This window comes from Nothoprocta perdicaria, unplaced genomic scaffold, assembly GCF_003342845.1.
Source record: "Nothoprocta perdicaria isolate Ctin4 unplaced genomic scaffold, notPer1 scaffold_255, whole genome shotgun sequence".
Classification (NCBI taxonomy): Eukaryota; Metazoa; Chordata; class Aves; order Tinamiformes; family Tinamidae; genus Nothoprocta; species Nothoprocta perdicaria.
In genome coordinates this window covers 305798-333263 of record NW_020455483.1, presented here as the reverse complement: position 1 = coordinate 333263, position 27466 = coordinate 305798, and the positions used below count along the sequence as shown (strand labels likewise).

The 27466-nt window shown below is 35.4% G+C and overlaps 1 protein-coding gene across 2 annotated transcripts in view; it reads left to right on the top strand.

Moving 5' to 3' along the window:
- STS (steroid sulfatase) overlaps positions 1-27466 on the top strand; it is a 97030-nt gene that overhangs the window by 57692 nt on the left and 11872 nt on the right. For both annotated transcript variants that reach the window (XM_026040393.1, XM_026040394.1), the window contains exons 9-11: positions 1390-1527; positions 11523-11682; positions 14929-15050. In XM_026040393.1, coding sequence (XP_025896178.1) covers positions 1390-1527; positions 11523-11682; positions 14929-15050 — 420 coding nt within the window. The remainder of the gene's footprint in view (positions 1-1389; positions 1528-11522; positions 11683-14928; positions 15051-27466) is intronic.

Here is a 27466-nt window from a genome sequence, read left to right as displayed (position 1 = left end):
TTGATGACCCACTCATCTGAGCTGATAAGAAATGAAGGCACTCAACCTTTTTTTTTTTTTTTTTATTATAGAAAAGCAATTTTCAAATACCATAGCATTAATAGACAAGTTATTAGAAGCAGGGTGAGATAACTACTCCTTATCCAGAAGAGGAGCCTAGCAACTAAAATGATGATCTGAAAATTGCTGAAGAAGGCTGCTTCTTTATGAAACAAGCTCTGCATTTCTAAGTTCTTATCTCATCCTGTTTGACACAGTAATTATGCATCAGCTGATGAATTAATTCTTAGTGGACAGATGAACAAATCAAAATTAGCATTCAAATTGGACCACCCTCGGATATTTAAGTAAAAAGGATAAAGAAAAAATGGTTGTGAAGACAGAATTATCTTTATACACTGTGGGATATCTGAAGGACAAGGTTAAAACTCATTTGGAGGATGATGTGAAGAAACACATTCTTATACTTTGGTGAGTTTCCAGGCGCAATAATTTTACATTCCTAATCAGTATATAATTCTCTGGAGCAAGTTACAAAGAGTGGTTTCACTCTCATTCATACAGAAGCCCTCTTAAAAGAATTCAGACTCTCTAAATAGGTTTAAAAGTAATTTATGTGCACTGCAAGGCTCCTCTACAGTGCCAGAGTAGTGTTAAGGAACCTTTTGTGTAAATGAAATGTGAGCTTACGGTGCGTCGGTGTCTCACAGCATATCCATATGGATTCCTCTTTTAAATATATGTTTATGTGTGTCCTTATTGCCTTGCAAATTTTGAGCTTAGTTGTTGTCTGTTCATATATGACCAGAAATTAGTGACTGATTTCTAGGTTATATAATGAAACCATGCAGGCTTCCAGAGGCATTCCATTCATTAATTCACTTTTCTTTTGGAGAGCCTTATTCTAACATTCACACTGAGATGTTTGCCATGCTGCCTCTATAGGTTGCTAGGCAGCAAAGCTTTACCCCCCAGCTTCACCCCCAGATTTGTTCTGCATGCTGTGAGTCTTTCAGATATCCTCAACAGTTTGAATTTTCTTGCTGTGGGGTTTCCTTCATTGAGAACAACTACTTCCAAAGGTCACTGGCTCTCTGTGGATCAGTCCTTTTCTCTGATGTGCACAAATCTTCTCATTTTTATACTTCCAGAAACCCTGCAGCAATGGAACCATAGTCTTGATTGCAACAGACTTTCTGCAGTTGTCCCCTGCTGTATGTTGCATGGTGATACTTGGAATTGTATAATAATATTTTTATGTAAACTAAAAAGTCATAATTACAAACAATATTTGTGCATAGTACAGATAACCAAACAAAAAAATCTCCCAAAGACATTAAAGCTGTGCGGTTCCCTCTCCCCTTTTTTTCTTTTTTTTTTTTTTTTTAGGCCAGATTCTGGATGTTTTGGAGAAAAACAATCTGAACAGTAAAACTCTTGTATACTTTACATCTGACCAGGGGGCTCATCTTGAAGAAATCTCTAGTTCTGGAGAAGTCCATGGAGGATATAATGGCATTTATAAAGGTGAATGTTCTCTGTTGATTTTTAAAATGTGTTCTTGAAACTACTTGTTTTTGCTTCAAATGCTTAATATAACTGTGGCTAAAAGTTCTGAACTCTTTTTTTTTTAATAATAAGCTTCTCATGACTGCCATTGGTAGGACAAGAGGCAAGGGATATAAGTTGAAACACAGGAAGTTCCAGGAAGAACAACTTTACTGCGAGGGTGACAGAGCAGTGGAACAGGCTGCCAAGGGAGGTTATGGAGTCTCCTTCTCTGGAGGTCTTCCAAACCCACCTGGATGCCGCCCTGTGCCCCGTGCTCTGGGTGTCCCTGCTCGAGCAGGGGGGTTGGACCAGATGATCTCTAGAAGTCCATTCCAACCTTAACCATTCTGTGATTCTGTGATTCTGTGATTCTGTGATTCTGTGATTCTAAATGTAATCACAGGCAAAGACTTTCTTGCCAAATATACTGAATACTCTGCACATCCCTTTGTTGGAACTTTTCAGGTTTCCTTCTGTGCATACCTCCATTCTGTTCAGATCCCTCCAAATGGCAGCATAGCCCTCTAGAATATGAGCCACTCCTCCCTGTTTTTTTCATCTGCAAATCTGCAAAATGAAAAAAAGAATGTAGAGCTATAAATAGTAAGCAATAACAATAAAGTGAGGTTTTCAAATGAAAAGTCCCCATAGCTTTCATCAGATTATAGGTATTTTTCTGACCCATAGATTTTAGGGAAGCTACAATAGAATTAGCTACAATAGAAATACGGCACAAACAAAACAGGTAGTGCCAAACCTGTGAGGTTATACACTATCAGATAGATCTCTTTGTGTTACAGGGCCTAACACCTGGGTAAAAATGTCCTGTACATAGGTGTTGCATAATGCTTTATGTTATTAGAAACCATATGGTTATACAGCTTTGTAGCTGTAGGCTCAGCCTGAGGTATTTTAGAAGCTCTGAAAAGTATTTGCATTACAGAATGTCAGACATGAGACACAGAATAAATGATGAAGGAGAGAAAAGAAAACACACACGTTAGGGAATATGCTTTCCTGAGGAGGTTTGATTGAATGGAGTCCTTTTTATTAACTCCTGCAAAATTTGGTATTTATACTTAAAAAGTAAAAACAATTCAATCCATTGGTATTAGCTGAATTAATGAAAATCTGATTGATAGGGTTAGCTATGGAAAAAAATAAATGAGTTATGTAATGGTTTACAGTTGCCACTTAAGCTATACTTACAAATACTGCAATATACTTTGGGAAAGAGAAGAAACAATATATAAGAAACAAAATTATTGTATTAATAATTATGATTGCATTGACAAACATTCTTAATGAGATTAAAACTAAAGACCTATATCATCAGTTGAGTATATTTTTTTCAATTTAAAAGTACAATAAATTCAATGGTATCTTCTACTCTTTCCATCTCCAAATCATCCCTCAGTTTAATAGATATAATGTGCATCATTTCAAAATGGCCAAAGTGGAAGTGATGAATTAATAATACAGTTAGCAATTTTAATTTTAATTTTAATTTTAATACACAATGTTTTCTAAATATTAAGTCAAGTACAATGAGATGTATACATTATACTGTATACAGTATGAGATGTATACATTTGTACTGTATACTGTATTATACAGTACAAATCTGTATACATCTCTGACTGATCTAATGAAAACCAGGTATATGAAATTCTCAAGTCTCGGGCACTGACAGAACAGTTGACCTAAAAAAAGCAGGACAATTTTTACAATTGCTTGTGCATTTGCTGTAGATTTACTTCATCTGATAAGTAGTTTGCAAAACTGGGAGACATGAGATCCTTTTCTACTTGCCTGTGCTAGTCAATATCAATTACTTACCTTTGTGTGTATGAGCTCTGTATGAATGCAAATATGAGATGAGCCACTTAACCCTCTTGTCAGAGCTGGAGCAGTACAGGAGCAATAATTGTCTCTGTCCGAAATCAAAAGCTCTTAACAGATCTCCATAATTTGAACTCAGTAATTTGTCTTCATATCCAGCCAAATCTCTTCCAATAACAAAACTTAAGAAGAGTTTGGAGAGTTAGGCTAGCACTGCAAAATTGAATGCAAAAAATAATAAAAAAAAAGAGTCATTTTTGTTTGGAGTTTTTATCACTCTTGATTCTGACTATGGGATAGTCACAATAAATTTGGATATCACTTGAAATTAAAACTGGAATTAACATAGTGTTTAACTAGTTACTGTAGGAAAGGACCTGGCTTCTCTCTTCAGTATCCTTTTCGTTTTTCGTTTTTCAGAAGATGTTATATAAGTAATACATAAGTTTAAGGATTGCTTTGATTTCTTTTTTTTTTTTCTTTTTTTTCCCCAATGTCTTTTTTTCCCCCAACAGTTATTAGCCTCAGTAAATAAAGAAGATCCCTAAGAAGACCTCCTCCTAACTCTCAATAATATGACTTTGGTTTAAAACTTGAACCCTTACAGTTTAGAATCTACAAAGGGCTTTAACCCTAGCTACTATAACTTTTCTTCTTAAATAACAGACCCCACTAAGTCTTTCTATATTAGCATAATATGACTTCTTTGGCAATTAACTCCATAATATAGATGAGAAGTCTCTTCCTTTTAATATTTTCATTGACTAGCTTCTTAAAATTCAGTGCCCTTTTCTCATTGAGGTAGGAATAGTGGCTTCCTGTATCTTTTTATAAGGTTCCTTCTTATACCTTTCCCAGCTAAATTTTGTTTATTAGACTTTTATTATGCCTCTATTGCCCCAAATGCCTCATTCAATGCCTCAAGAATTGTCTATCCAGTCGCTCTTTGTCCTAGTTTCATATATCTTTTTTTATTTTTCTCATCAACTATTTCTAATTGCACAATGTATCCTTTTAAAATGTCTTGACAAATACTGGGCTTGGTGTTTGCCCGGAAGTATCACTATTAATTTATGCTATTGCATTTTAATATTGTCCATTTCATTCAATATACTGTCTGTTATCTCTTTACTTTGTTAATTATAGATGTGCACAGTAAATTTTGTAGTATGACCAAATAGTCTTTGATTATTTTTACCTTGAATGTGCTTTTCCTTGAAGACATTTGTACTGAATTAGAATTTATATTCACCCAGCTTGGTATGAAGTCCATTTTCATAGTCCATTTTAAGCATATGTAGCTATGTCCTACCCACGGATTTCTATTCCACAACTTTATCATCTTCCAAAACTGAAGTGAATATATTGAAATAATAAGAGATTTAGTATATCGTAGCATCAAGGTAACTTGCTGATAACTTTATTTTGCCAAGTAATATACACAGGCCATGTATTGTATCTGTTTCCTACCTGTTAGTCAGATTTATCCAAAATCCAGATTATCAAAAAAAAAAAATGTCCTGAGTTATTAGTTAATTTGGAATTTTGGAATTCATATATATATATATATATATATATATACACACACACACATATATATATAACTTGCAACCTATTTAACAATAATATATAATTCACAATAACTTAAAATATGCAAATTATGATTTATTCTCTTAAAATGTCCATTTACACATTTCCACACTGAAATCTGAAAAAGATTGTGTCTAACTGAATCCCTTCCTAAAAGAATTGTGTTCTTTTTCTTTTRAGAGAGATGGACTGTTGGGATGATATTGTTTTCTTATTTCATATCCACAGTACCTGCACTGACTCCTTAAGGTCTTTTCTCTAGCTTTCTCGTTAGAATAACAACTGCAATTTTAATATCCCCATTTGAGCTAATCAGTTTAGCTCACTTTTAGGAGTAGAAATATGGTTAGTATTTTACAGAATCACAGAATGCTTAAGGTTGGAAAGACCTCTAGAGATCATTTCATCCAACCCCCCAGCTCAAGCAGGGACACCTAGCATGGCAGAGGGTGGCATTCAGGCAGGTTTGGAAGATCTCCAGAGAAGGAGACTCCACAACCACCCTGGGCAACCTGTTCCAGGGCTCTGTCACCCGCACAGTCAAGAAGTTCTTCCTCACATGGAGATGGAACTGCCTGTGTTTCATCTTATACCCATTGCCCCTTTTCCTACCACTGGCCAACACTGGAAAGAGTTTCGCACCTTAGTCCCTACATACACACTCAGTTTCTTATACATATTGATCAGATCCCCTCTCAACCTTCCCTTCTCTAGCTAAACAGGCCCAATTGGATAAGTTTTTCCTCATACGAGAGATGCTCCAGTCCCTTGATAGATGTTCTAGTCCCTTTATCATCTTTGGACCCTCTCTAGAAGTTCCGCGTCATTCTTATACTGGGGAGCACAGGACTGCACACAGTACTCCAGGTTTGGCCTCACCAGAGCTGAGGAGAGGGGCAGGATTACCTCCCTTGACCTGCTGGCAACATTCCTCCTGATGCAGCCAGGATCCCATTGGCCTTCTTGGCCACGAGGGCACACTGCTGCCTCATGGTTAACTTGGTGTCAACCAGGACTCGCATGTCTCTCTCCGTGTAGCTGCTTTCCAGCAGGTCAACCCGTGATCTGTCCTGGTGCCTAGGGCTATTCCTCCCCAGGTGCAGGACCCTGCAGTTGTCATTGTTGAACCTCATAATATACCTCTCTGCTCAACTCTCCAATCTGTCCAGGTTCTTCTCAATGGCAGCATAGTCCTCTGGCTGTGTCGGTCACTCCACCCAGTTTGGTATAGTTTGAAAAATTGCTCAGTGCACTCTCTCCCCTCATCCAGGTTGCTTGGAYGATCTACTTGATGAGCAAGTAGAACAGCACTGGGCCCAGTACTGACCCCTGGGGGACACTACTGGCCATAGGCCTCTAAGTAGACTTGACCTCATTTATCACAACTCTCAGAGCTCTGCCATCCAGACAGTTCTCAATTCACCTCACTGTGCATTCATCCAGTCCACACTTCTAGAGCTTTCCTGTGAGGTTATTATGGGAGACTGTGTTGAAAGCCTTGCTGATTCAAGGCAGACAGCATCCACATCTTTCCCATTGTCCATCTAGCCCATCATCCCATTGCAGAAGGCTATTAGGTTCGTCAAACATGACTTCCCTTTGGTGAATCCATGCTGACAATTCCTCAACACCTCCTTCTCCTTCACATTCCTAGAGATGCTCTCTAGAATGAGCTGCTCCATCACCTTTCCAGGGATAGAGGTGAGGCTTACCAGTCTGTAGTTTCCTGGCTCCTCCCTCGTGCCCTTTTTGAAGACTGCAGTGATATTGGCTCTCTTCCAGTCCTCGGGCACCTCCCCTGCTCTCCAGGACCCCTCGAAGATGATGGAGAGAGGCTGAGCAATAATCCCTGCCAATTCCCTCAACTCTCTTGGGTGCATCCCATCTGGGCCCATAGATTTATGGGTGTCCAATTTGCCTAAATAATCTCTAACCCAATCCTACTTGACCAGTGGAAAGTCTTCCTCTCTTCCAGTTATCTTTGTTATATCCAGGCTTGTAGTCCATGGTAAAGACATAAGCAAAGAAGGCATTTAGTAACTCTGCCTTCTCAGCATCTTCCGTCAGCAAGGCATCCTTCCCATTCAGCAGCATTCTAACATTTTCCCTGGTCCTCTAGAAGCCTTTCCTGTTGTCCCTGAGATTTCTTGTTAACTCTACTTCCAAATGGGCCTTGGCCTTCTTCATTGCATCTCTGCATTCTCTAACAATGTTCGTGTGTTCTTCCCAGGTGGTCTGGCCTTTCTACCACATGATGTATGCTCTCTTTTTCTCATTAAGTTTACCCAACAGCTCCTTGCCTATTCATACAGGTCTCCTGCCCACCTTGCTCGACCTTCTTCTTGTAAGAGTGATCCTGAGCTTGCAGAAAGTGGTGTATGAATATCAGCAAGTTCCATTGGACGCCCTTTCCTTCTAGGACCCTGACCCAGGGGATTCCTTCAAGGAGCTCCCTGAAGAGGTCAAAGTTGGTGCCCTTGAAGTCCAGGGCTGCAATGCTATTTCTAGCCCAGCTTTCTCCACACAGGATCGTGAATTCTAATACCTCATGGTCACTGCAGCCAAGACTGCCTCCAACCCTCACATTTCCCACTAGACCATATCTGTTTGTTAGTATCAGATCTAGCAGTGTCCCTTTCATCGTTGGTTCGTCAACCACCTGTATCAAGAAGTTGCCCATGGATATCAAGAAGTAGTTGAAGTTGCCCATGAGTACCAGGGCCTGTGATAAATGAAAGAATAGCAGGGCCTTTATTTTCCAAACTATTTTAGCTATCTACTGTAGAATAAAATGAATAGAATATCAGATGTACATCTCTGTACCTCTCTATTGTATTAACAGGAAACTTAAGATAATTAGTCTGAAGGATTTCTAAGTATATTTTGATGAATGTTAACCATTGTATTCGTACTCCTGGTGTGTTGAATCCGATTACAGTGTGATCATTTGTATTTCATTCTTTAGTAACTTGTTTCTTGAATTAGCTTCAATGTAAAATATATAAAGCCTCTCCTTTCTCATTCGTCATAACAGCAAAAGCTGACCTCATTAACAACTTTTTTCTYGACTTTGCCTCTTCATGCCATTTTTCAACTTTATATGCGGATAGTAGAAGTACCGCTTCATTGTCACTTGTAGACATTATCTCCCTCTCTCACGATGTTTTCCGTTGAGTGACTTTGTATCTCTTGTGATTCCTACTGCCAGCTTCTTTTAGATACATATCTACCTATATACTAATTGTGCCTTGAACCACCAATTTAGGAACTCTGCCTGTCTATGTATTTATGAAGCATTTAGTTGTAATGGATACAGATCCTGCCTGAGGCACTTGGCTCTTATTATGCCTAACTAAATTGGGTCATGAATTCTAAAGCAAATGGATAGGAGGTGAAACACTGATAATGGCAAACCATTTAAACAACTAATTTTGTTTAGTGCTTTGTGCCTATTCATAATTGCTTTATTTGTTAATATCCATAAAAAATAGTAAATCCATATTTATTAAGGACTTGGGCCTGACTTTCTAAATCTGTGTTTTTTCAAAGTCTTTAGTAAGTCTTTACCTCTCTGTCAATAACAGCAAAATCAAATTGGCCATTATTTTTGCATATGCAATACAATAATATGTATGTGCAATGCAATACAATACAATAATATATATAATTAAATATTAAATATAAATAAATATTAAATATAAGTAATATATTTAATATATAATATAACAATATTCTGGTAATACAGACTACGCGGTATTAGTGGGAGCTTTACTTTTTGAGAGAAGCAGAAATTGTTCTTTCTTTTTATATCCTCTGAAATGATCCAGATTTTCTAAATAATCACTCCATCTTGTAATTTTGAATAAAGCAGAAACCATCCTGAGAGATAATGCCATTTGACAGAAAAAAAAAAAAAATGTATGAGATGTTTGCATGAACTATGTTTATTAGATTCACCTGTATGAGAACAGTTCAGGTTGACAAATTTTAAAAGTACATTAAAAAAAAAATGAAAATTAATAAATCAAAGTGGCCTTGCCATTAAAAAGTAATTGTTGACAGTTTTATAAAGCATACAATAGCAACCACTTCTGATTCCTGATATTTGTAGTGTGAAGTCCAAGTAGGTAGAGTAATTAATTTCTATTTATTAGTGTCACCTCCAAAAGAATAAATAGATGGTGGAGTCCTGATTTTTATAGGCATAAGAAGGAAGGAAAGGGTAGTATGATTATATTCCAAGTTTGTTAAGGAAGTACTTTTAAAAAGACTTTATCATTCAAAATATTAATAGGAATATGACACAGAGTTCTCCTTTAGTTCATTCTCCTTTTGTATAAGCTCTATCCCCAGAGTTAGGTAATAGCAGTCAATTTCAACTACAGGGAGGAAAAAAAAAAGAAAAAAAAAAAGGTATTCTTTTAACTGAGATTTGAAGTGAGGTGAAAATGGAACTTGTGATCATGTTGTGGATGACTGCAGAGAGATATGTCTGTACCTTGCTGTTCCTGCAGTTTGGTTTCTTTTTCTTTTTTTTTTTTTTTTTCAGGAAAGCTGAACATAGACTATTGTTAAATATGAGACTGAAAAGTGTGTCTATTCAAAAAACATAAATAACTAAGTATGAAAATACAGCCTGAGGTGTTTTATTCTGTTTTTAAAACATTCTTAGAAGAAATTTAAAGGAACAAAAGTAATACGTAGCTATGCCATGGGTTGCAGATATACAGACACCCAGTTTCTGGTTTTTTTTTCTTTCTTTCAGCCTTGTCAGGTCCAAACAAAAGACAAAATTAGTAAGACAGATCTCAACACAGTATTATTGAGATTTTTATTTATTTATTTATTTATTTATTTATTTATTTTTATTTAAAAAAATGCAGAATTTTTATTTACCTTCTAGTTTTACCCTTTTTTTTATGTTCAAGCATTTCTTTGAAATCATGGGTTATTTTTCAAAGGAAAAATGAAGCCAAAGAACTGGAACAATAATCATATCATGGGATTAAACAATTGTAGTGATGTCATTAGTTCTAAGAGACAGGAAAAACAGGTAGACACAGATAATACAGCCTTCCACATTGACCTTTCATTTTTGCCCTACTTCCCTGATATTCCTAACTTTGAGAGATATCAAGCAATTATACTCAAATTAGTCTCTCAAGGGAAAGTAGTAGTCATTTCTTTGGAGACATAAGCAAGGCAAAAGGCCTGCTGTGGTGTCCATTTTGCTTTTTGTACTTCACAGCAGGAAGGCAGATTTTGCTGGATGCTCCCTCTGTTCCTGGGTAACGTGAAAGTTTTTCTGCTGGTATACTGTCATGATTCGGGAAAAATGTAATGTCAACCTAGGAGTTGTGAAGATGATCGAAAATCTGGTTTTAAGAAATGGAACACATGAGGGAATGTGTTTAACCATTTATTTTAAAATTGCTGTCTGCAGATTACACAAGACAGACAGCAGTGAAACAGTAAAGAGAGAATTTATTTAAATGATCCAGTCTGGACAACTAGGTAGAGACAGATGTACAGGAATAAAAAGTACTCCACACTTACCGCTACCCACAGTTTATATCAGCTCTTTGAGTTTTCTGCTTGTCTGTATTATCCAGCAAACATCTTTGGGAAATTAGCATAGAACTGGTATCCAGCTCATTAACTAATCATCCAACATAATTATGCATGCTCGACTATTCTGTATAATAAATTCTGATAAAAATCATAAAAAAAAAAGGATAAACAAAGAATCAGTTTTAGAAAGGTTTTTCAGCCACAAAACTGTGTGTATATAATGGATAAAAATCTATACAAAATATGGTAGTCTTCATGAAGTTGCTCCTTACCCTTACAAACTCCTTCTGTCAAGTGAAAAAACTGTAGGAAGAAGGAGAAAAAAACAAGTGCATTCTGAATACCATAACTCTGAAATAGAAAAGATGGTGAAAGAACTGGAAAGTAAGAGAGTATACATGGAAAGGCAGGGGCTTGACACTGAAGAGATTCCAATCTTTGTGGTTCTTCGAAGATCTAAGAAGCAAAGGAGACAGAACTATTGAAGTACTGTGTTGGAATATTTTGTTCTTTTATGACCTTTTACTTGGAAGGAGATGATACAGGAAGAATAGGCTCATAATGTTTTTTTAGAACCAGGAATTGCTGTTGGATTCAGTTTGTGGCAGGAGTTCAATGCACAGATTTCTCCTCTTTCAAACATTTATGTGAAGCAGTCTCAAAGTGCCTGGCCCAAAACTAGGCCTAACCATATCCTCAAACCCTTCTGTTTCATGGATTTTTTTCAGAAGTGTATTATGTTCTAAAATAACCTGGAGCGCTCTACAATATCACATTACTGCAAAGACATTAATTTTAGTATTTATGATGTTTTTCATAGAGAGTTATGTCAATCACATATTAAGTAAGACTTTTTAAGTCTTTAAGCATTATTTGTACTAAAATATATATCATATATCTTTTGGGGTTCATCTTGAAGAGGAATTTATTTTTAAGAAGAAAGCGGTAATTCTCACTTTTATTTTCAGGTGGCAAGTCAACAAACTGGGAAGGAGGTATTCGTGTGCCAGGCCTTCTCTTTTGGTCTGGAGTGATAGAGGCTGGTACCCATATTGATGAACCAACAAGTAACATGGATATATTCCCTACTGTCATCAAACTTGCAGGAGCAGAGTTACCCTCAGACAGGTATTGTCTGTAATTGTCTGTGTTTTGTGGAAAGTTTGATGATCATTTTTTACATTTTGATCATGATGTGAACATGGATAGAGAAACTAGAATTTAAATATAATTATTTCTGCTTGCAGTAGTATATTGGCATTCTGTTACATTTTGCAGGAACACTGTACGTAAGTAGAGCTGAACCTGCAGACAGGCCTTTCAACTAAATCTTATCACTTAATTTAGTGGTTTTATTCTCTTCATGTTATGCAAAACCCTGAAGTTTTTTCCTCCTACACCTCTTCATCAATTCTTATTCCAAATTCTTTTCCGTTCCTCAGACTAATACCAAACTAGTGAGTCAAGAGGACAGTGCAACTAAAAGACAGATAGTAAACCTGGGCACCACAGGCAAGATAAATAGCGATTAAGATATATGTGTATATATTCTCTTCTTCATTCTCAGGTTCTTTCCCGCTAATACAAATGCAAAAATATTGGAAATCAGATATTAGCATGCATTGAACACTGATTACTGATCTTTGCTTTCTCCTTGCTCTTGAATCTTGATAAAAGTTATTCCTCCCCTCCACTATCTGTTGCAGGAGGCATCAAGAGAATGAGAGAATACCACCAAGAAAAACATGCTGCCAAATCATGGCCTAAAATTATTTATTGAAATTAAAATTAACATATCAAAAATATACTATTCTGCATGAGTGAACATTGTAGAACCACCAAGCGTAAATTATTTTAAACTTTATGAGTTAAACCTTAGTGTGTGTAGTGAAACTTTTACATTATAACAAGTCGCATAAAAATGCTAGCTAGGATTTTCTGCTAGGATTTATTCTGTCTACCAAGTAAGCAAAATTAATTCCTTATAGAGTTTCTTAAAGTCTAATAAGGAAACTCACTATTTTTTTAAAAAAATTTATAAGGTGTTTTATTGACATTTGCATGGTTCTTGTTTTAGCTTGTTAAGGAGCTTGTCAGGCTCAGCAACAAGTTATCTTAAGTCTCACCTAAACCCTGTTGCAATCCAAATCTAATATCTGGAGGATTCGGCCATAGTGCATAAGCTTTGAACAAACCTACTACACACAAACAGGTTTTGAGCACAGAGCATCAAGAATCCCTGAAAAAACAATGGGAAGCAAAGACACTGTACTGATGATGATTCATTGAATATTTGAAGGAAATGGCAGGGCTAGAAAGGTGTAGGACATGAAAAACGGTCAAGTTTGACCTGGGACATCCCCAACAATCAGTAACTCAATCAGACCTAAGCAGTTCAGATAGTCTTTAACGTAGCAAATGTCGTGCACTTTATTTTCATATTCCTTGAGTGAAGGCTAAGCACTGATGCTTTATTTTGATCTCAATAAAAAAACCAATATACTTGTGTAACCTTCACCTACAAGTTGTTCCACTATGATTCTTCTGTGTAGACCAAGTGCTGTAATCACTGCTTCAGTGTAGATCAGAGTGACTTGTCACAGATTATCCTGAATCATCTTTTATCTAGCAGCTGAATCATGCCATACCATGCCACTGAATTCTTCCTGAGAAATAACAGAAACAATTAAGGAAAAACAGAAACAATTAGAAATAACAGAAACAATTCTTTTCATTCAATGGAAGGGGCAGTGAAAGAGGGAAGGAAGAGATACCCTTTGTTAAAGATTAAAAATGGGTCATCAGAAAAAAAAAAATAATAATAATAATAAAAGAAACCTCAGATATTCCCCATTGTAATTAGCAAATGTGGAAAGGCAGAAATATTGAAAACATATTATTAGAGGTACCCCTCTCCCCATCAAGAGGCTGAAGAGAATGCAATACACATGCAACTGTCCTGCTTTCGAAGTGATAGTGACTAAGGTTATAAGCATGGCACAAAAGTGCATTACCCAGGCAATAGAAAATACACATTTTAAGTAGGAAAGTTCCCAATTTAATTGGACCTGCAAGCAAGGATCAATCCTAAAAATATAATTAGAAATCAGAATTACTAGACACCAGTGTTTTAGACATATCAGTATGTTTTTCTGCCTATCCTTTGAGAAGAATGCTACTCTTAATAATGTTGTTGTATCTACTTGCTGCTAAGATGCCTGGTTTATGGCTTAAAAAAGTAAAGGTAGTGCCTGTATTACAATGTTTTTAAACATTAATTACAGTAATGTGGAAAGATTTTCATGTTGTAATGTAAATTAACATAGATATTTAAGAGTTTTAACATCTCTACAATATTTATACAAGATATTGCTCAAAGTTCTTAAAAAATAATAACCTGTGAATCTATAAACCAGGTAAAAAAAATCTCTTTTTGTAAAATCTTTTAAAATGTCTTGTAAAATTTATAATTCAAGCAGTGTGAAAGTTGTAGATTTCAATTTTCTCTCCTGTCTGTTAATTTAAACTATTCAATGACTTAATTAAGATATTTATGGTGTCTATTATGGTGTGCCTTGCTTATTTTATAACTGCATTTTAATGTAATTTGACTGATTACTTCAGGGCATGATCATAAGTGTCCAGCAGCAGTTAGAGAATTTCACACACACACAGGCGCACATATATGTGTATGTATATATAGGTGCACATTTATATATATATACACAAATATATATATACACATAAATGTGTGTGTGTGTGTGCATATACAGTATGTATAAATATGTGTGTATATGTAAGTGTATATATATATATATGTAAATACATCATATATGTATGTGATAGATATATGTATGGATAGATATACATATCCATATCCATACATATCCATATATGTATGGATAGATATAGTTCATAAACATGTACTTCAAACATAGTTTATTTCATCTGTGGAATAACTAATTCTGTATTAATTTTGTCATCCATAATTGACTGGATAGAGTTCTTGCTGTTACTTCAGAGGACGTTAACACAGCACAGTTGAGATCTCTCTTTGGAGTTACTTTGACTAGAGTACTCCAAAACTGCTTGAGCAGGTATATGTGTCTGGTCACTTTCACAGCAAAAACAGAGAAAAAAAGAATGAGGAAGCAATCATTGCTAATGGCAAAATGTAAAATTAATATTTCTTTAAATAATGTAGAAACCAAGGGGGAAGAGTGCCTGAAGGCTTTTATACAAATTGACCAACTGGAGGTGGCCCATCAGAGGAAGATTTACTTTTTTAAGAAGTGAAAATGCACAGATATAATATTGGCTCAGTAGGGGAAAGTTTGGGTTGTTCTTCTGACTCTGAAATGCTTTTTTACACAGAATTATTGATGGACATGATCTGATGCCCTTGCTTCAAGGAAAAATTATCCAATCCAAGCATGAATTTCTCTTCCATTACTGTAATGCATATTTAAATGCTGTGCGCTGGCATCCAAGAAAGAGTAAGTAAACTTGCCTGTTTGCATTTTAAATATTTCATATAATTTTTATTGCAACTTGAAAAGTATTAGGAAAAAATCCTTGGGCTATAGTACGAAATAAATTGTTTAAATGCAATCTCCCCTTGTTTTTCATTTTCTATTTCCTAGAACACACCTATTCATAGAGCTAATTCAATACTTTACATTAATTTGCTGAAGCACATTACTGTTGCCTATCAACACAGTACCGAGTATTCAAAATTACTTTTTTTAAAAAATACTGTTTGATACGTAGTCACTTTTGCAGAATTAAATATTTAAGTCTAACCATTGCATCATCCTCCTAAAAACTTGCAGATAATAAGATGGTTTGCTGAATAACTACATAGGTAATTATGCAAACCTAGTAATAGCAGGGTATAGAAGTGCTACTGAGTCAAAGTCTTGGTTTACTAGATAATTTTTAGAGCCATATACGAGACCTATGGATTCATGGTTTTTTTATAAACAATATAATTGTACTTTGACGGCCAAGCATGAAAACTTTTCCCACTGGTTCACTTCTATTTAACCAACAGTTTACATATTCTGGGAGCAATTCTCAGATTAATAAAAACATACTGCCTTTTCTGTAAAAATCTTTGTCCTGCAGGAAATCAAACACACGTTTGCCTTATTTCAGGTGATGAGAAGCCAAGCAATGAGTAAATATTAATTTCTTATCTCTTGGGGATCAGCCTTCTAGGAGCATTTAGTCTCTACTTTTGCCTGTTTTTATCTGATTTCAGATCTTTAAAAATGTTTTTTCTATATAGACAACACAATCATATTTGTAAAGATGTTTGCTGAAGCCAGCAAAAAATTTTCTCATGTTTACCTCTCTCCTGTATGCTAATATGATGTAGAGAAAAATATGCCTGCATTACAGCTGCATGCAGGTGATCTTGTCAGTAGTGCTGTGGCTGCTCATGTGGTCAAGTGAGGTGTTTTTTCCTCTTCTGATTTCTCAGCAGCTCTGTGTGAAGCAACTACTAATTTAAATGTCACCGATTAGTGTGTTATTGTCCTCCAGCTTTCCCTTCTCAGATCTTTTCTTACAGCTGATCTCAGAGTCCATTCAGACACTACTTCTGCTATATTAAATGATATTCTGGTGTATGAAAACAACCACAGTAAAACAGAAATGTAATACAAATATACTTTTTTTTTTTTTCCTGAACAAGCAATTAATTCAGTCTTTTATTTCAAAACATAGCAAGGATTTTGCTTATTAATAAAGAACTTTGGCAAACTTTAATTCTTGTACTTAATCAGGAATACAACTAAGTGAATGAGGCTATATCTGCTAATGATAGACTAGAAAGCTGGAAAGCTGTACAGCTTTTGCTTAATGTCAGCATTCCATTATTATTTGCTATTATCCAGAAGTGGCTGTGGCATCTCTCATTTTATATTTGCCTCTTGCCAGTAATGGTAGGCAAGAAAGTAGCACTCAATTCACAAAGGACCTCCAGATTCAGACAGTTAATACTTCTGTACTGTTAGGGTAACAGAGCAGTGGAACAGGCTGCCCGGGGAGGTTGTGGAGTCTCCTACTCTGGAGGTCTTCAAAACCCGCCTGGACGCCACCCTGTGCCACATGCTCTAGTTGTGCCTGCTTGAGCAGAAAGGTTGGACTAGATGATCTGTAGAGGTCCCTTCCAACCTTAAATATTCTGAAATATTCTGAAATATTCTGAAATACTCTTAAGGATAATACTCTTAAAGTGATATTCATTATGTAAGAAGAAATATTAGTGAAAAGAAAGCACTGAAGGAATCTTTGTCTCTTGTGTGTGTACTGTGCTTGATTTTTTAGAGTAGGAAAGGCCTGTGCTTTTCTTGATCTGTGGTTGGAAGTCACTAGAGGATACAATCTTTGAATCACAAAGGAGAAAGAGTCAGGAAAAGATAAAAGGGGAAGCTTAGAGCTGCTAGGGAAAAAGTGATTTGTTCATTAACCAGAGTACAATCCATTCTGAATAAAGGGGGAAAGTTTTCATAAATGTATTTTCTTATTTCTTACTGTTTTTCTTTTCTGGGAAGTGATAACTTGTACGACTGCATCAGCTTGTGTACTCTACTTTCTTCCCAAGATATTCAAGCTTTAATCCTACTGAAGAAGGCATTTACCAGTGGAGTGAGAAGAAAGCTAAAATTTCCCTAGTTACTTTCTCTTTGCCATTGCCACCATACTTCTATCTGAAAAGTCTTCACTTTGGTTCATTTTTGAAGACACATAGGTCATATAATTTAAAACAGATAAGTATAGTGGGTAAGTTTAGTTTATGAAACTGGCCCTTCTTTCCCGAGCTTGTATGATTTTTAAGAAGGAGCACTTCTCATATCCTCCAGAGAAAGTCATAAACTTCAAAGTGAACATTTATCACTGTTCAGTATTTTAAAAGATATGTATTCAGAGGATGAGCATTTCTCCTAAATAAATCAATGGACACCTTCATTAAAACATATCTATTAGGTCAGTAACTACATTCATTCCTTGGAAGGAACATTTAGATCATGTGTTCAACATAACGCTTTTCTCAAAGCTGTTCTTAAAAACAGCTTCTTAAAATTTAGGTTTTATATAGAGAGAGACTATAGAGACTTCACAGAATCACACAGATTGATTGAGGTTGGAAGGAACCTCTAGAGATCATCTAGTCCAACCTCCTTGCTCAAACGGGGACACCTAGAACATGTGGCTCAGGGACACATCCAGGCAGGTTTGGAAGATCTCCAGACAAGGAAACTCCACAACCTCTCCGGGCAGCCTGTTCCAGGGCTCTCACAGAAGAGGAAAGAATTTCCTTCTACAGAGGTGGAACTTATTGTGTTTCAATTTGTACCCATTACTCCTTCTCCTAACGCTGGCCACCACCAAGAGGAGTTTGGCTTCACCCCTTTATATCCTTCCTTCAAGTATTTATACATATTGATAAGATCCTCTCATCCCCTGAAGACAAGAATCTCTCTTTGTTTCTGGTTTCCTTCTTTCTCACCTACAGAGAAAACAATGCTATTTTCTTCTTCATCTCACTTAGAATTTAACTCTGATCATATGTTCTTTTGTTAATGCAAGAAGAAGACTTCTGTACTTATGTATTTGCTGAAGTTATAATTTAACATATCTGAATACTGGAAAGTTATCAGGAGCTCAAACTCTAGAACCTATATTCATAGATAGTAATATTCAGTATTAATCAGTTTCACTAATCATCAGTATTAAACATGCATTGCTATGACAACTTAGTTATAAGGAAAAAAATTATCAGAAAAAGAGCAATCTGCAGTTGCACGGATCCATTGCAACTTTCAAACTTCACTGATWGTGGCAGAATTTTAGTTTGATAAGCAGGAAATATATTGTAGTCCTATGTAACACATATTGATAATTGTAATGAGGTATAGTATATATTATAAAGAAATACAAATTTTCACAATAGTTTGGAACTACAAATAAAAATATAATAACATTTATGATAAAAGTTATATCAGTTCACATTTTCTATTTCAGAATGAATTTAATGTATCAGTTGGAAATATTTTTATTCTAAGAAAAGGAAAGAATATAAACATGTAATGCATGTTTGTTTTTTTATGAAACTGTTCTGCAGTTTGTGCAAGGTCAAGTAGAACAAGTTCTTTACTAAACAGTGAATTAGAAATAATGATTTTAATTCCTCTTTTACACTCTCAGAAGTATTTGCTTCTATATGCTAATATTGTCATTCAATAAACAAATGAGAAGGATCTTTGCTATGGCAAATTAAATTGAAGAACAGCAGACAATAGGACCAAACTAGCTCGTCAGGCAAGTATAATGACTTTTTAAAGGGTCTAGTTCACAGATAAATTTTAGTTGACATAAAAAAACCTAAAATTGTTTCAGCAAGTGAAAATTTCTCACATCATCCATAGTAAAAATATAATTAGAGTATTTACATTGTTCTTTTCTATGTACCATGCAAATTATGAAACAAAAAAAAAGGCAGGGGAGTCTTGGACAAACAATAAAATGCCCGAGTCATAAAAGTAAAGATTAGGTGTATCAGTAATCAGCAGAAGGACTTTAAAAACTTCAGAAAATACATGATCAACATTTTCCAATATCTCATAAAACAAATCTAAATAACAGCCTCTACCATCATCTGTTAATTTAGCTTTTTTATTTTTTTTTTCTGTAATTAAATGTTTAAGCTGGGAAATATCCAGATAAAGATTTGCTTTCAGTTTTAAACATTATAATGTCAAACATTATAATGTCTTCTTTAAAGTGCAGTAATAGCCATAAGTGGAAGAAGTCCAGAAGTGGATCTTCAGTGCTGTTCAGTTTGTGGAAAGTATTACAGCTTAAAAGATGTTGGCCAAATGGCAAAAATGTGTCAGGCAGTTCTCTTTGAAAGGGAAGTTTCCAAACAGCTCTGCCCTTAAATAGGTATATTTGTAAGAATAGTTTTCTGAATTTCAGAAAAGAAAATATCTATTCTCCATCACTTTAAAAATATGATAGATTTTGGTTTTATTTTAAAAAGGAGTGAGTGGATATTTCCACTTATGTATTTAATCTTCTATGTGGTATCAGCTGTTACTAGTTAAAAACAAACAATAACAGATAAGAGAGGGATATTTTGTGATTTGCAATTTTCAGGCAGGATTTGTAGAACTAATTTACAGACAGTCTTTTGGTTTGTTTGTGTGATTTTTTTTAAGAGTTTGTCCAGGTTCAGTAGGACTAAAGGCATTAAAGTTATAGAGAGAGCAAAGCAGTTGAGAAGTATTCAGAAGTACCATTTTAAAGGAATATTTTCTTTATAGTAACAGAACCTGAATAGAATTCATATGTTTAAGAATGTCAACTTGTGAATGTGATGTTGTCTGATGATGATGTTGATCTGATGCAGATGTGGAAAACTGGGAAATGTCTATGAAGCTCTATATAATTAATCTGAATCTTTTCTTTTGACTTTGAAGGTTTCAGTGTGAAAGTAGGTGAGCCTAGCAGTTGTCAGTAGTGTATATAAATGTGTTAGTCTGAATATAACATATTCACATGCATACATGTGAAAATTCATGCCTTTCTTATTCAGCCTTCTTAGAATATTGAAGAAATAAAATAATTAAGCTATCCTCAAAGCAAATTAACATTTCTATTTTTTTCTTAAAGTGAAAGTTTTAGAGATATCTCTAAATATTTGATATTAAAGAGATACTAAATAGTTGTTCCATTTTCTTTAAAATGAGAAGGCCATTTCAATGTATACATTCAATGATGCTTCACAGACAAGTTTCCAACCCTTTTTCTCATTACTTTCTTCATAACAGGAAGATGATTTGCTCATCATTTGCTTTGCCATCAGGCGAATAAATGCTGTGGTAGCTTCCTATGCAAAATGTCACATATGGTTCTCCCAGTAGAGTCACCATTAGAACCCATACCTTTGTGTAGCTTTGTCCATTTTCTACATGTTTTTCTGGGAATTTTGTGTGCTTTTTTGTTTGTTTGTTTGTTTTGTTTTGCCTGTTTTGTAGTGAAGAAAGGATTTACAGGAAGCTATTACAATTAATAAGGATTCCCATTGATCCTGAGAATGCCAGCAGTTACAGTTACTTGCTTTCATTGCGTAATACAAAGGAAGATAAATTTAGTAGAAATTTGATCCAGGAAGCAACTGTCTCCTTTCTCACATTATGCTTCAATAGGACAAATAATAACACTGTGTGACGGTGATTGCTGTCAGGGAACTATTTTGTTTTCTTACAATGAACTATCTTTTTTTTAATCAAATCTTATCATATGAACCTCATATCTTTTCTCAGAAGACAGCAGATGTGAGAGGAAGAGAAAGAAAGGAAAAGCATTTGAAGGAATAAGATTTTCCTATTTTTACTTTAAAAAAACAGTTTTCTAGTTAGAAAGAATAGACTTCTTTAGATAGAGCACATTTGAAATAGGAAACATTTTTGTCTGAGAGAGTCATTCCCTCAATGAAAGACTGTGGTAAATGTCCTCTGACACTGACATTATACACACAGTCTTTCAGCGATCATATCACAGTGCTTTTTTGTATAAAAATAGCAACTATAACATACTGGTCTATTGAATACAAGATATCCTGACCTAAATTAGTAATGTTCTTATTGAACAGAGAAAGGTTGACAGGTTTCAATGAGCACATAAAGGCAAAGGCATTTAAAAGTGGTAATTCAATATTATTTAAACTTCAGCATGAATGACTTTCTGTCAGACAGTATATCATGCACTTGTGATAATAAAAGAGAAGGGAAAAAAGAAAATCTTACGGCTTTTGTTCAGTATACTCCTCAGCAAAAACTTAAATTTTTTCTTAAAAAAAAAAATCCAAGTCAGAACAACTCTTGGTGTATTAAAATTAATGAACTAGTTAGAAAGTTATTACTAGTCAAAAGAAAAATAAATAATAATCACTGCATAAAACAGTGGATAAAAACATGCTGCAACTTTCAGAAATKAATTTCAGTTTACTAAGGAACATGAAAAGTGTGTCTTTAACAATTTCTGGAGCATTGCACTTCCAAAAATATCTTTAGTTTAGTGTTGATTTTGAGCCTGCAGCATTCTGCATGTTAAATTCAGAACATAGCACTGGTTCATCCTAATTTCAAAACTGGATTCAGATGACATGTGTTGTCTTAGGCAATGTTCAAAGGGAAGTAGGTACTGCATACACAAACAACATAGAGTATTCAGTGTGCCATAGCCTCTGACACCTTCATGCTTCTGAAAAATCGGGAAAATATGTATTTATTAGAAAAAATCCTAGAAAGCTGGCTGTTGAGAGCAGCATAATTTCTCAGTATGTCATAAATGACTGTGTTATTAAGGAGAGAAGAAATAACTACAGATGAAAATATTGGATACTCAGAGAGTGGGTGCACATGGACAATGACATGCTGGAGGCCAGTGTGAGTGTCTGTGGAGAAAATGTGCTCCTGTGAACTCTGTACAGTTAAGATGTCCTCTGAATATAATTCCTGATTAGTATTTTGGAAAGCCAAAACATCCAGAAATGTATCTCTCTCAATGTAATGTCCTTAACCTGAGAAAAGCTCATGTAAGTTTCCTGTTGACTTCAGAGCTTTGTATTTCATCTCAAAATACAACAGGACACATAAAGCAATATTTTTTCCACTATCTTTTGTTAAAATATCCAAAATTTCCCAAAACTTGAAAGAGGGAAAAACAAAACACAGACTTTTCTACTTTGTTTTGTACAAAAAGTATTTCAAAGAGAAGTATGGTATTCCAGTAATAAATTGTTTGTGATAGATATTTCAATGAGTTCTTAGTAGAAATGCAGCCCATGAATAGTAAAGATCGAGCCCTTACAAACAGATTGTGACTTTTTTTCAAATTTATTGCAGAAAGTTCTACTGAATGATTTCTCAGAAATAACTCTTCAGCAGTGGATCAGAGATAAGCTATTCAGCAGAATAAAAAGAGCAGTGCATTTATGCATTTATTTTTATTGACTCTGGTCTCCTAGATGTGAATCTCAAATGCAAGTGTATGAGAGACTCATTCAGTGATTGCTCTTCAACATTTTTCAGATTTTAGTGAAAGATAAGTGGTGTGTTATTTTCTGTATTATCTAAAATCATGAAAAGATGTTCTTGGGTCAAAATAAAATAACATGGTCCCCAATGCTTGTATTTTTGATGCAAGGCCCATGGTATTTGATTGTTTACACTTTCCCCAATAGTTCCTCCTTCATTAAGAATATAATTTATAAGCAGATCTCTTTTTGTAAAGTAAAATAGGTTTATAGCACTGCTAGTAGAAGGAGAAAGGTAGAAATCATTGTGCAGTTACAACATTAAAATAGGACATTAAAAAAAGAGCATGATTTTTTTAATACATAGCATTAGCACTAGTGCAATGAAGAAATGCCAAATCTTTTAGGAGGTAATAGCCCTCCATGTATACCATAAGATAATTCTGTCCTTACCAGGTGTGTGGAATAATTTTTCATTTACAACCTGTTATCTGTCTGTTGTACATTCACTTTTAAGCAATATGAAATGAAGCAAGCTCCTCAATCTCATTTGCTTCAGTAAAGTTTTCAAGATTAACTTAATTTTATTACCTGAACTCTCTTCAGTCTCACAGCACGATGTGCAGTCAGCATTGCAGTACGTAGCTCTGACTTGTCCATACACTTCTGTTCAGTGCCATGTGGCAATACAAGCTCAGTCCTAAAAGTTTTTAGCAGTTTTAACATAATTTATATTCTCAGAAATAAAAGCAATTTGCTAGCAAGATGGTCTGTATACAGCCTGTGTTTTCAATTCCAAACAGAATGTAATTCTCAACTTAACTGTTCTTTATGGAATTGTCATCTGGGAAGTTCAGTTGATTTGCTTATTATTTTCATGAACATACAAAACCCAAAACTAAACCCCCCAAACTCTGCAAATAATTAATAGCTTCCCATAAGCAGTGTTAATCATTTTCTAAAAGTATTAAAACAATAGGTGATGCAAGATTAAACCGTACAACTGGAATGATAAAGAATACACAGTAATATGACAATTTTGAGTCAAGCTCTAGAAAGGTATGAGATAAAAATGCCAGACAAGTCCATCACGTTGTGAAAAATATTAAAATAAGGATGTATTAGTTCTTGATGACCACAGCATCTTAGAATTCCAAATCTTTTACTCTGAAACAGTTTTGACCCCCTTTTTTCATGCAGTTGGCCACAGAAACACTTTCTAGCCCTTTCTTTTACATCTCTTCTGTATCTCTCAAATTACCCCAGGCCGCACTGCTGTGAGGTTTTGAACAATTGTCAGTTTTCATCCTAGATACAGCTGTTTCATTAGGGCATAAACTGTACCTGTCTACATGTGGACTTTGGATGTTTAGGAAGTCCATGAGGAATCTGAAGAATACAAGACATTTATATGAACTGTGGCTTTTGTTTTGCATTTACCTCTTCGATTTATGCATCATACCTGACTCTAATAATAATTTAACTTAAAGCTAACATGATAGTTTTAGCATGAAAACTACTCCTTTTTTTTTTTTTTTTTTTTTTTTTTCTGAGACTGCAGCAGGCACACTATAATAAATCATATTTTTATTACATGATTTCTCAATATGTAATCCTCAGGCTTTGTTTTAGTTCAAGTCTTATATGCAGATTTAAAATTATGAGTTTCAAATGCAGAGGATGATACCGATAGCTCTATAATACTTAGTGGAAACATGCTTGTAGTATTTACAGTTGGCAGTGTTTTTTGATATACTCCAAAATGCAATTGCTACTAAAGACAATATTTACTGGTAGCAAGAGTCTCTAAAAGCACATACTTGTATGACTCAGATGTAACTGTAACCCATGAGAGTATGATTCCATTTTCAAAAAGAAATTTAGAAGGCAAAAGGTAAAGAAAATTCTTTTTTTTTTAGTCAATATCAGTTTCAACAGTTAGGAACATTTTACTTAGGCTGTGAAGGCATGAGGATCCATGTTAAGTATTAGAATAAAAATATATTTCACAGAGGTGAAGAAGGTTTGAATTGTTCTGAGAGAGGTAAATATTGCTTAACAGCTTTGAATTTACTATAAAAAAATCATATGGAAATATTCACCATAACACTTGGTCAGCATAAAAAGTCCAACACTACAATCAAGCAAATAGACAGAAGAGTAAATGTAGCTGTTGTGTCATGCTAAAGCTTACCGTTTGAAAAACTCATTGTTTGTTTAATCAAGTAAAAATAAAAACAGCATGAAATTGTTTGGAGTGGATTATGATACCTGTAAAAGGCTGAACGTATCAAATTTAGTATGTTGACTCTTTTTATACAAATAAAGTTTACTAACTGGAATAACATCCGTTGACAGTTTGGAAGTTTACCTTTCCAAAAATTTTGCAAATGCATCAATAAGCTTATTTTAGCACAAGAGTAAGTACTCACCACAGATGTCTCAGTTTAGGAGCATGTCAGTAGAAATATATGTCAGTATATAAAAAGGCAGCTRGAAATTGCAGAAAGAAAAGTACAAAAATACAGGTTGTGCATTCTTTTGCTTCGGTTCATACAGCTTTGCCCTAACAGAGCTGTTCAGTCATTTTAGAAGTTCTGGCAATCTCAAGAATAACAAGTTGCTACAAATAGCAGCATTGTACAGGAGCAATATAACTGTTGAMTTAGAAAACGATGCTGGTGAACACAGTGAGGCTATACAGAGCTCAAATGTCATGATACATATGGCCTAGTGTAGTTGGAGGCCTGTGGCCAGTGGTGTCCTCCAGTGGTCATTACTGGGATCACTGCTGTTCTACTTGTTCATTGATGACCTGGATGAAGGCACAGAGTGCACCCTGAGCAAGTTTGCAGACGATACTAAGCTGGGTGGAGTGGCCGACAGTCCGGAGACAGGGGGACCTGGACAGGTTGGAGAGTTGGGCAGAGGGGAACCTCATGAGGTTCAACAAGGACACATGCAGGGTCCTGGGGAGGAATAACCCCAGGCACCAGGACAGATCAGGGGTTGACCTGCTGGAAAGCAGCTCCATGGAGAAAGGGATTTGGAAATCCTGATTGACACCAAGTTAACCATGAGTCAGTAGTGTGCCCCCATGGCCAAGAAGGCCAATGGGATCCTGCCCTGCATCAGGAGGAGTGTTGCCAGCAGGTCAAGGGAGGTGATCCTGTCCCTCTCCTCAGCTCTGGTGAGGCCACACTTGSTGTACTGTGTGCAGTTCTGGTCTCCTCAGCACAAAAGGGATGTAGAACTTCTAGAGAGTGGCTTCTAGAGAGTGACAACATAGAGTGACAAAGATAATTAAGGGACAGGAGCATCTCTCATATGAGGAAAGACTAAGTGAGCTGGGCCTGTTTTCTGTGGAGAAGAAAAGATTGAAAGAGGATCTGATCAAAATGTATAAGTACTGTAGGGGAGAATGCAAAGAGGATGCAACCAAGCTCTTCTCAGTAGTGGCCAGTGGAAGGACAAGGGTACTGGGTATAAATTAAAACACAGCAAGTTCCATCTCCATGTGAAGAAGAACTTCTTCCCTGTGAGGGTGACAGAGCTCTGGAACTGGCGGCCCAGGGAGGTTGTGGATCCAGAGAAGGATCTCCTTCTCTGCAGATCTTCAAAACCCACCTAGATACCACGCTGTGCCATGTGCTCTACATGTCCCTGCTTGAGCAGGGGCGTTGGACTAGATGATCTCTAGAGGTCCCTTCCAACCTTAATGACGCTGTGATTCTGTGCTTCTGTAATAATCAAGAAGAGGTGTTCAGAAATGTATTCTGGATTCTGGAACTTAATGCTTATTATATATTGTTTGTAAGTCCAGGAAAATCTCAAAGGTCTCATTCTTTTCTTTTTTTTTTTTTTTTTTTTTTTTTTTTTNTTTTGTTTTGTTTTTACTTTCCTATTCCAAAATGTTTAAATTCTCCATTTAGTAAAGATTTAATTTTTGACAGTGCTTTGAAATAGAGTTATGACATATTGATTTTAGGGAAAAAAACACTAATTTCTGAGAAGTATATTTAAGTATATTTTTGAGCACCTATCTTTCAAAGAATTTAGCCCAATTATTAGGTGGTAACATTTATAACCCAATAATAAGATGGTATTCTGAAGACAAAAACTGTACAAAAGTCAACATATTACTGTGTTTTTTTAACATAGCTTAAACTTGGAAAAGCTTATAAATTATCTCTTAATGAAGTGTGAAAATGAAATTTAAATTATTTAAATATTTAAATGGATTATTGCAATAGCAAGTTCTTCTCAGTTTTAGAATGTGGGCAAATTGTTGCAATTAACAAGGACAGGGTCTATGGACATGCACAGCTATGTATCTATTTCCCTTCTCATATTTTCTTTTTATTATCAAAGGATCAGAAAGCATATACATCATACTACTCTTCTAAGGGAAAGGCTATTACCATAGCAAGATAGTGCAGGAAAAGGTTTTCTACCTCATTAACATGTGAACTGCAGTGCTAGACTGAACCAGTCAGTGCTGTCTCTGACTAGATGCAAGAGAAAATGTTCCCATGGTGATTGCACTTCATCTTTCTGAGCCAGCTTTAAGCAATGTATTAAGTTTGTGGATGAAATAAGATATATTCTTGCCATACTCTGCGTTATATTTCATATCTCAGTTGTTAAGTATCATGAGATTATATCTAAGAAGACTGTAAGTCTCAGGCAGGGAGGGGAGAACACATAGAAGGTCTTTACGCACCAGCCTTCTTTGGTCATTTGCCATGTGCATCCACATGGCAGGGTAACATGGCTGTATAGAACTCTCTTTCTCGTCTGGTATATTTGGGCATATGGGCTTATTCATGGTGAGATAAGTGTGGAATTAGATTTTTTTTCACA